The 11,450-nt window shown below is 39.0% G+C and overlaps 1 protein-coding gene across 1 annotated transcript; it reads left to right on the plus strand.

The window, feature by feature from the left end:
- The first annotated feature begins 252 nt into the window (after window positions 1-252).
- Window positions 253-1,190, plus strand: LOC103605578 (olfactory receptor 1E5-like). Its single transcript, XM_008590197.1, has one exon. The coding sequence runs from the start codon at window positions 253-255 to the stop codon at window positions 1,174-1,176; it is 924 nt and encodes a 307-aa protein (XP_008588419.1). The 3' UTR covers window positions 1,177-1,190.
- The last annotated feature ends 10,260 nt before the right edge of the window (window positions 1,191-11,450 follow it).

An 11,450-nucleotide genomic window follows, 5' to 3' on the forward strand; every position in this document is an offset into this window, starting at 1 on the left:
GGTAAGAGTGTTTTAGAAAGGTGGGGGATTGTAACATGTTAAAGAGAAGTGAAAGAAACAAGCTATTTCTGATTATAGAGATGCTAATTATAGGCATTTAATGTATTGAGATTATAATTATTGTGATGACAGCGAAATGAAGAATTTTTGCCAAACACCTTATAGACCATGTATTGTAGAAATATACTCATTTTTAAAATTCAAATTTAAAAGGAATCTATTATCTTCCCTTAAAGATACTGGAGACAGTCTATGACAGGAAGAAATCAAACCACCTTCTCAGAGTTTCTTCTCCTGGGCCTTCCCATCAAACCCGAGCAGCAAAACATGGTCTGTGCCCTGTTCCTGGTCATGTATCTCACCACTGTCCTGGGGAACCTCCTCATCATTGTCCTCATTCGACTGGACTCCCATCTCCACATGCCCATGTATTTCTTTCTGAGCAACTTGTCCTTCTCTGACCTCTGCATGTCTTCTGTGACCATTCCTAAATTGTTGCAGAACATGCAGAGCCAAGTCCCATCCATCCCTTACGCAGGCAGCCTGACCCAAATGTACTTCTTCCTGTTTTTCGGAGACCTGGAGAGCTTCCTCCTTGTGGCCATGGCCTATGACCGCTATGTGGCCATCTGCTTCCCCCTGCACTACACCGCCATCATGAGCCCCAGTCTCTGTCTCTGCCTGGTGGTGCTGTCCTGGGTGCTGACCACGTTCCATGCTTTGTTGCACACTCTGCTCATGGCCAGATTGTCTTTTTGTGCAGACAACGTGATCCCCCACTTTTTCTGTGATATGCCTGCTCTGCTGAAGCTGGCCTGCTCTGACACTCGAGTTAATGAGTTGGTGATATTTATCATGGGAGGTCTCATTGTTGTCATGCCATTCTTACTCATCATTGTGTCCTATGCACGAATTTTCACCTCCATACTCAAAGTCCCTTCTGCTAGGGGTATCCATAAGGCCTTCTCCACCTGTGGCTCCCACCTCTCTGTGGTGTCCCTGTTCTATGGGACAGTTATAGGTCTCTACTTATGCCCATCAGCTAACAATTCTACTGTGAAGGAGACTGTCATGGCTATGATGTACACTATGGTGACCCCCATGCTGAACCCCTTCATCTACAGTCTGCGGAACAGAGACATGAAGGGAGCTCTGGGAAGAGTCTTTGTAAAATGAAAATTTCCTTCTTTCTATGATGGTAACGCTTGGAATTTTAAAGTAATTTATTCAGGGAATATACAGATATTAATTTTGGAATATTATTGCAGATTCTTTCCTCACCATGGAAACTTCTGTTAAAATGGCATACTACATAATGTTTAATATATAAAAGAGATGAAGAATAGCCCAGTAGCTGAACTAGAGAGGAGGGTCTTGGTGACCTGGCTAGGACTTTCTATTTATCCTCCCTGGGTGATCCTGGAAAAGCATAGTTTAAGAACCACTGTTTAAAATAATCTTCATGCTTTCCATTCTTAATCTAAATTATAACTGGAGTTAGTTTTCTTTTTTTCAGCCAGAACTCTGCTTTAATTGTGGTATCATTTTTGAAGCATTGCTCTGTACTATTAGGTCAATACTAAACAAACTCCACACATCCCAACGTCTCAGCCTTTCTCTGAATGCCTCCTACATACCTCTCACTGCACAGGTTTTGCATCGTTTTATATCTTAATCCCCTCCTCCTTTATTTTAATGTCTACATTGTATTTTATGACCCTAAAGGTCAAAATACATGATAGTGTATTTTGTCTTTACCTGGGAATCAACTAATATTCAGGAACCCTAAAATTTATTTCTTCAGGAATGGGGAAAGTAGCTAGATTCTGGTAAAAAGTCCAGGTTTTAGGGATGCTTGTCTTCTGTTTGGTATTTTGGCCTTTACAGAAGAACTTTATATCTACGCTTTTATTCTACCTTCATGCCAGTTCTAAGGAAGTAGAGAAGATACTATCACTGTTTAACAGACTGAAAAATGTGAAGGTGAACAACTTCCCACATCACACAGTGTGTCAATGGTTGAGTCTGCGCAAGATCCCACACTGTCTGACTCTGCAGGTTCTTCTGTTTTCTCCCACTTCAAAAAAAGGGAGCAGCCATTCTCTTTTAAACTCTTAGCTCCATGTATGGCATGGCTAGGTTTCCAACCTTGGCCAGTTTGTTTCCTTAGTTGTCTTCTTTATGTGATGGCATCTAAACCCACCATTTTCATCCTCTCATATATTCTACTGGCCTCCACATCTCTCTCCGAAGCCCAGACCTTCCTCCAGAGCTCCCAGCAGTTATTCTCATCTGCCCAGTGGACTTTTTCTCTTGAGGATCTGTGGGTAATGTGGCAATAGGGGACTCAAATATGTCTCAATTTTTTTGAAGTATAATTTTCTTTTTTTTTTTGCGTGATAAGAAATCAAATTTATTTTTTGTGTCTAGGACAGTTATTAGATCAGAATATGTTTCCTGAAGTATAATTTTCATACGAAAAAATGCACCCATTTTACATGTACAGTTCAATGAGTTTGGTGGTTAGAAGCACTCGTGTAACCTCTACCACAATCCAAATGCAGAATAATTTCATTCCTCCAGAGCTCCCAGCAGTTATTCTCATCTGCCCAGTGGACATCTCCACTTGAGGATCTGTGGGCATCTCAATCTCAGCACGCACAACGTTCAACTCTCTCTCTCTTTTTTGGTGGCTGGTGGTTTGGTGATCTGATAACACCTGGACCTTGGTGTTATTGACACCTCACTCTAACCAGCTGAGCAATCGGCCAGCCCTCATTCAACCTTTTATGTCCCACCCAAGTCTGCTGTTTGTCATTTACTCCAGATCTGGATTTGTGATGTCACCTTTCACCCAGTTACCTGATCAGCCACTTTTGTATGTGTACACATGCAATTTTGTATTTTGCCTTTTTCATTTAATATCCTATTTCCTGAAATATTTTATTATTCTCCACGAGGTTGTTAAAGTAACACCAGTTTTCGTAATGTATAAACTCTGAATTTGTAGTGGAATAATACAACAGAGGTATCAGTGGCAAGAAAAAAGATTAATATTTAAATCGAATCACTTTTCTCTATACTAGAATAACCCATTTAAAAAGACAATGAAAAATGAATCCTATTCTTAATAGTAATTAAAATTAAAAGTAGGTGTAAGAACCATGAAAGAAAACTTTAAAAATTTAATGAAAGATGGAGAAGAATTCTATAAGAAATGGACATATATAATGACTCCAGAAATGGTGTCTCATTATTAACAGCTTTTTGAAGATTAATTTTTATACAATAAAATCAATCCAATTAATATCGTAGAATTTGGTGACTTTTGAAACCTCAATATTTTTACAACATCAGTCTCCTTAAATACATTTAATGCAGTCCTAACCAAGTTCCCAGTTGACTTGTTTTTGTGGAAACTAAAAAGCTTATCTTTAAGTTCACTTGAAAGAGAAAATGGGTAAAATTTCTTAGAAATAATTGAAAAATAGAAACCATAAGTTGGTTCTTTGTCGACCAGCTATCAATATACATTGGGGAAAAAAACCCAATAATTACAACAGTATATATTTATGCAAGAATTGACAAAAAGATCAGTGAAGTAAAAAGAAGGTTAAAAAATGGTCCTGTGTATGTGGGGATTTATTTTATGATGGAAATCAGTGTGGGAAGGGATATACTACTCAAAGAACAGCACTGGAGAAATTGTTGTGGGAAATATTAAATGAATTCCTTACACTACAAGTCAAAGTATGTTTTAGATGGTTTAAAAAGCTAAATGTAAATTACAATATATAAAAATAACCTAATAGAATATTTATACTTCATGCAAAACTCAGAAACTATTTAAAAAAGATTGACATATTTAGCCATATAGAAATGAACTTTTCTAGGCCAGAAGATAACGTGAACAAATTAGAGCAGTGACAGCCTGTAACATGTCTAACAGACACAAAATTAAAATTAAAAATATACAAAGAACTTCCATAAATAATCTAAAAAGAAAAACAACTGAAAATAAAAATGTACATGGAATATTAACAGAACATTTCTAAAGAATAAACAATATGAAAAGATGTTCAGCTTCAGTGTTAACTAGGAAAATGCAAACTGAAAAACAATGTTACTATTCAATGACCACATACTTTGCAAATTTATAAATGACTGACGTATGGTAATAGCAAAGATGTGGCAATAGGGGACTCAAATATGTCTTAATTTTTTTGAAGTATAATTTTCTTTTTTTTTTTTGCGTGATAAGAAATCAAATTTATTTTTTGTATCTAGGACAGTTATTAGATCAGAATATGTTTCCTGAAGTATAATTTTCATACGAGAAAATGCACCCATTTTACGTGTACAGTTCAATAAGTTTGGTGGTTAGAAGCACTCATGTAACCTCTACCACAATCCAAATGCAGAATAATTTCATCACTTCACAGCTCACTGAGATCCCTTGCAATCAGTCTCCTACTCCTGCCACTAATCTGACTTCTCTCTGATTTCTGTCACTACAGGTTAGATTTGTTTGCTTTTGAACTTTATGTAAATGGAATCATTAGTATGTACTATTTTGTATCTAACTTCTTTAGCTCCACATAATTTTTTGTAGATTCAGTCATGTAATTGCATGTACCAGTAGTTTGTTTCTTTTTATTACTGAGTAGTATTCCATTGTATAAATGTATCAAAATTAGTTCATTCATTCACCATTTGATAGATTTTGGATTGTACTCAGTTTTAGATTATGAGTTGTTGAAAAATGCTGTTCTTTCCCATATGGAACTACCTGGGTACCGTTGTACAAACCCAGCCAGCCACATGTGATTGGATTCATTTCTGGGCTCTATTTTGTTCCTTACTCAAATGCTCACGTCATTCTCTGTCTGTCACATCATGTTTTTCCTGATGTGTTCTCATATGTATATTGTCTTTTCTAACCCAGCCTTACCCTAAAAGAATCATTTTGTCTCCTTTATGATAGCAATAAATTTTGGTGTCTTTAGTGCTATTTGTCTTAAATTCCACTTTGTTAGTAAAAGATAAAGAATATTATTTGCATTTATTACCATAAAACATATTTTCTTTACTTTGTTATTGTTAAAAAGAATTCTTTATATCATTATTTTAATAATCTGACTTTAAAACTTTGAATTCTTTATTTTGATTAATTCTTCAGTTGTTTGGATTGCATCAAATCATTTTTAATGGAATGACACATGCATGTTATATTTTTTGAATTTTCTCATATTTTAGATTGTCCTTTTGTGTATGTATTTATGCCGAAAGGACAACTTGGCGAGGTGTAGAGTTTCATGGATGTCTGTTTTCTAATTTAAAACACATTTTGAAAAAATAGCTTTGGAAAAATCTGAAGTGAGGCTTCCTCTTCCCTCTACTCCTTACGTGGTCATCTTTCCCCCTACTGATGCTCGTAGGATGATTTGTCCAAACTTGAAATGTAGTAGCTTCATCAGACTGTTTTTGTAGTTGCTGACTTTTATTGCAATTTTATCATAACACAGCAAATCCCTTTGATTTCCAAGTCTGCACCTCCGTTTCAAGAGCATTTTTGACTATTACATGTGAATAGTATTGTTCCGTAATTTTTCCTGTTCTCTCCTTTGTAGGACCAATAATTTTGTAGAAGGTTTGAATTTTATGCACCACAATTAATATACACAAAAAATTGTCACTTTATTTTTGCAAATAAAAATGGAAAAGAGAATGTACGGTATTATGATTATGTAAATATTATCACTGCAAAAACAAGATGTATGATGGAACTCATAGATTTGAAAAAATAAAGTCCTACACCATTAAACCTATGACATTCAAAGCAAAGATCACAAGCTCAACGCCACGTTTGTTTCCCTTTCTCATACTCCATCAGCTGCTCAAATCAGGCCACATTATCTTTGTTTATCGTTTGTCAGTATCTCTTCCTCTTTTCCCTTCCTCCCACTTTTCTTATTTATTTTTCCTCCCTCCCTCCCCCCTTTCTCTCTCACTCTTTGTCTCTTTCTTCTTTTTTTAATGGTTGAGCCATTTGAGGTAATTTTCAGACATCAAGAAACTTCACCACTAAAGAGGTCAGCATCCAAAATCTCCTAGAAACAAGGACATTCTTGTACAAAACTACAATACCATGACATCCAAGAGATTTAACATTAATACACACATATTTCATATACTATCTATATACATATTTCCCAAGTTAAAATATCTATTTTTATGAGATGTATTAATGTTTAATTCAAATACCAAACCATTCGCCAACTTAAAGTCTACAATTAAATAGTTTTGTATATTCACAAAGTTATGCAAACGTCAACATGAGAGATTTTAGGACCTTTTTTTACCCCAAAAAAAGTCCTGCACCTGTTAATAGCCACTCTCTATTTTCCCCAGCCATCCCTCCCACCCATGCCTAGGAAATCCCTGATCTACTTTATTTCTCTATGGATTTGCCCGTTCGTGATATTTCATATAAACACAATCATACGCTATGTGGCCTTTATGACTGCCTTCTTTCAATTAGCACAACATTTTTAACGTTTTTAAGGTTCCTGCATGTTGTGATATGCATCAGCAGCTCATTACTCTTATTGCTGAATAATATTCCATTGTATGAATATGCCATATTTTATTTATCCAGTCTTCAGTTGGTGGTCGTTTCCACTTTGGAGCTGTTATGAATAATGCTGCTGCAAAAATTCATGTACAAGTACTTATGTAGTGAAATTTTTTTCGGCATATACATAGGCATGTAATTGCTGTGTCATATGCTAATTCTATTTTAACTTTTGAGGGACCCCCAAACTATTTTTCCATAGCACCTGCACCACTTTACTTTCCCACTAACAATGTGCGAAGTTTCCAATTTCTCCACATTCTCACCAACACTTGTTATTTGCCATTTAAAAAAATCATGGCCATCCTTGTGGGTGACTAGCCATTTTAGAAAGCTTTCCTTGAAAATTCTAATGTCTTCAGTCCATGACTAGTGATATTGAGCATGTTTCCATGTACTTGTTGGCCATTTGTGCATCTTCTTTGGAGAAATGTCTGTTGAAGTCCTTTGTTCATTTTTTAACTGCGTTGTTTGTCTTTTTGCTGCTAACTTGAAGAGTTTTTTATATGTTCTATGTACCAGACTCTTACCAGATACACTATTTGAAAATATTTTCTCACATTTGTGGGCTGCCTTTTCACCTTCCTGATGGTGTGCTTTGATGCACAAAATCTTTTAATTTATCTATTTTTTCTTCTGTTGCTTGTGCTTTTAGTGTCATATCCAGGACACCATTGCTAAATCCAAGGTCATGAAGATTTACCCCTATGTTTTCTCCTAGGAGTTTTATAATCTTAGCTCTTACATTTAAGTCTTTGATTCATTTTGAGTTAATCTTTGTACATGGTGTGAGGTAAGGGTTTAATTTTATTCTTTTGCATGTGGATATACAGTTGTCCCAGCACCATTTGTTAAAACCACCATTTGTTCTGAGGTGGGATAGACGGTGGACTAGAGATGACATGTCCCTCTCATGGAAAAGGACCAGAACAACTAGTAGACAGCTAAATATTGATGGGAACATCTATGGGGGAGTGCAGGAGCACAGCGAGAGACTGGTAAGATCCCTGTGGAGCGTGAGAGTCCAGAATGGCAGCATAGAGATCAGAGAGATGCGCACAGCCTCAGCCACGAAATCTCCTCCACCAGGATTGATTCAGGAAAAACACTCATTTGTGGGGTAAAGTTAGGAAGAGAGCCCACACCAATCTCCATCCTCACCACAGAGGCCTGTGGTTCTACCAAGAGGAGGAAGCTGCCTAGAATACAAAAGCTGCCTAGAATACATGCACTTTGTTACTCCAGAGTAAGAGCACATACTGTGCGTTCCCTATCCCCCACCTTTGTGACTCAAGCAGATGCAGCATGGTACCATCTTGAAACCAGCACCACTGTGGGAGCATGTCCTGCCTTGGGGGCCAGTAGCCACTGTGCTTCCCCAGACTTAAGGCTCTGCTGTCATTCCAACACATGCACAGGAGAGACTACAATACCTTGATCCTGGCAGGTTGAAGCCTGGGCCCAGGAGCAGCTGTGAATCCAGTCCTGCACATCTGGGAAGCCAATCCCAGCCCTGCTGAACTGATCCACTCCCACATCCCTGGCCAGAGATTAGACAAGCAGATCCCCCAGTTCTGTGTGCCCAAGCTCTCAACCCAGAAAAACAGCTCGAGGGTCCCTACCCTAACAAATATACCCCCAGGCCAGTAGCACTGAAGTGCATCCACACCCTCTTGGGAAGCTTGCAGGTGATCTCACCTCAACAATTCTAACTAGCACCTCACACACCACTGGAGAAGCAGCTGGCAGGGTCGCCTCTCTGCAAGCCCCCCTCGAAGTCTTGCTCACTGACCAAGAGGCAGCTGGCTGGGCCCCCTCTTGGCAAGTGTATCAGTCCATTTCTGTTGCTTATAACAGAATACCTGAAACAAGCTAATGTATAAGAAAAACAGGTTTATTTTCTATAGTTTTAGAAGCTGGGAAGTCTATGGTCCAGGGGGCACATCTGGTGAGGGCCTTCTTCTTGGTGGTGACTCTCTGGAGTGACACAGGGTATAACATGGTGAGAGTGGCACGAGCAAGAGAGCCAACCTTCTCACTCACTCTCCTCATGAAGCCATCAGAACCACACCCATGACAACCTGTTAAACCATCAACTCATTACTCTATGAATGGATCAATCCATTCACAAGGACACTGTCCTCACGATCCAATCACCTCTTAAAGGCCCCACTTTCCACTACCATATTAGGGATTAAATTCCAACATGAACTTAGGGGGACATTCAAACCACAGCAGCAGGCCTACACCACAGCCTCACCCACTGCCCAAGAAGTGACTCAGCAGCCCTGCCTTTGGCAGACCTACTCCCAAACTATCAAGGAAAGCATGGCCTCACAACTGGCCCTGAGAAGTGGTGCAGTGGACCAGCTGCCAGCAGACCTACACCCAACTCAAAGTCAAGTCAAAGCATGCCCAAGTCCCTGACTCAAAGCAATGCCCCTGGTGAACCCACCCCTGAGCCTTTGAGCCATCACATGCACATATCTAAATGAGAAACTGTCTGGTTGATGTGCCCCTGGTGGGACTGCACCCATTCCGAGAATCAGCATAGTGACCCTGCCACTGGTGAACCAGCCCCAGAATCTCTTATGCATGACATGCCCACTGCCCCAGGATGAAAATCATTCCAGCAACCCCATCATCAGTGAACCAGCTCCTGAGGTGACTGACCCACAGTGAGCATGCACACACTCCCAGCCTGAGGACTAACACAGGAAGCTCACCCTGGCAAAACTGTGCCACTACCACCACAAACCTCCCAAACATAGGCTGCTGAGACATGTGAAGACATATCAAAAATAGATTGCTGAAGAAACTACACACTCTATACTACTGCACCTATACAGAACAAAGCCATTGTACTCTACCCAATTGACAACCAAAGGCACATTTGCAGGTGAAAGTCCTTCCCCAAGCAAGCCACACTACAAAATTCAAAGAGGCGACTGTTCCACCCGATGCACAGATATCAGCTCAGGGAAACAAGAAGCATGAGGAAAAAACCAAGGAAATATGACACCTCCAAAGAAAAACAGGAATGCTCCAATAACCAATTCCAAAGAGTCAGAAATTCCCTACTTGTTGAAAAAGTAATTCAAATTAATAATTTTAAGGAAACTCATTGAGATAGAAGAGAATACAGACAAATAATTCAATAAAACCAGAAAAACAGTTCATGATCTCAACGAGAAATTTAACAGAAAAATAGGTGTCATTAAAAAAATCAAACAGAGGAGAGGTCTGAGATCCACAGTGGCCGCACTCCACACAGTGCTAGCGCGTGATGAGCAGGTAAGCCTCACCACCACCTGACTCCATCCCCAGCCCGGCCGAATGTGCCCCGACTACAGAGTTGCCTCCCTGGAGGGTGCCAAGACCCGAGGCAACCACACACCTGAGGTGCCAGTGGGTGACCCAGCAGACACTGAGGCAGCCATGCCAAATTGGCAGCCCTAGCAGCATCCTAGCCAGACAATAGTGTCAAACCAGTGACGGCCAAATCCCCTGCCACTATGACTAAACATCAAAGGAAAGATACCAGAAATATGAAAAATCAAGAAAGTACACCATGAAAGGGTAATAACTCTCAAGCTCTAGATCCTATAGAACAAGAAGCCCTTGAAATGTGAGACAAGGAATTTTGAGTGATGATTCTAAGGAAACTAAATGAGATACAAGAAAACTCAGCTAGACAACATGATGAAAGGAGGAAAAGTATACAGGACCTGAAAGAAGAAATGTACAAGGAAATCAATGCCCTGAAAGGGAATGTAGCAGAGCTTGCTGAGCTGAAGAATTAATTCAACAAAATAAAAAACACAATAGAGAGCTTAACCAGAAGGCTTACAGAAGCAGAAGAGAAAACTTCTGACCTTGAAGATGGGCTGTTTGAAATAACACAGGCAGACAAAAAAAAAAGAAAGAAAGAAAGAAAAAAGAATTAAAAACATTGAAGAAAATCTAAGAGAGATATCAGACAACCTTAAGCACTCAAATATCTGAGTCATGGGTATTCCAGAAGGGGAGGAAAAGGGAGATTGCATTGAAAACATATTCAAAAAAATAATGGCAGAAAACTTCCCAGGTTTAGGAAAAGACACAGATCTTCAAATTCAGGAAGCTCAAGATCCCCAACTGTATTCAACCCAAAAAGGTCTTCTCTAAGAAATGTTATAATCAAATTGGCAATATTCAAAGACAAAGAGAGAATCTTAAAAGCTGCAAGAGAGAAGCATCAAATCCCCTATAAGGGAGCCCAAATCAGACTAACATCAGACTTTTCACCACAAACCCTAAAAGCGGGAAAGGAATGGGATGATATATTCAAAACACAAAAAGACAGAGATTGCCAGCCAAGAATACTCTACCCCACAAGGCTATCCTTCTGAAATGAAGGGCAAATAGTATATTTCTCAGACAAACAACTACTGTGGGAGTTCACTACCACACGACCACCCTTACAAAAAATTCTCAAGGGAGTACTGGGTTTGGTACCTGAAAAATAACCACCAGTCCCATAAAAACTCAATAAAAATCACAACCCACTAGTAAAATAAAAATGCTGATAATGAAGAGAAAAAAAACGTTTATCTACAACCCAAGAAACCAACAAATACAGAAGACAGACAGGAAATCAGAAAGAAAGGAAGAAAAGACACTTAAGCTATCCAAACAAAAACCAATAAAAGTCAAGGAGTAAATCAACACTTTTCAATAACAACTCTTAATGTAAAAGGATTAATTCCCCAATCGAAAGACACAAACTGGCTGACTGGATTAAAAAGGAGGACCCAACTATATGCTGCCTTCAAGA

This window comes from Galeopterus variegatus, unplaced genomic scaffold (genome assembly GCF_000696425.1).
Source record: "Galeopterus variegatus unplaced genomic scaffold, G_variegatus-3.0.2 Scaffold5919, whole genome shotgun sequence".
Classification (NCBI taxonomy): domain Eukaryota; kingdom Metazoa; phylum Chordata; class Mammalia; order Dermoptera; family Cynocephalidae; genus Galeopterus; species Galeopterus variegatus.

Coding starts and splice junctions, on each gene's coding strand:
- LOC103605578 (XM_008590197.1), top strand. CDS start 253: ATGACAGGAAGAAATCAAACCACCTTCTCAGAGTTTCTTCTCCTGGGC.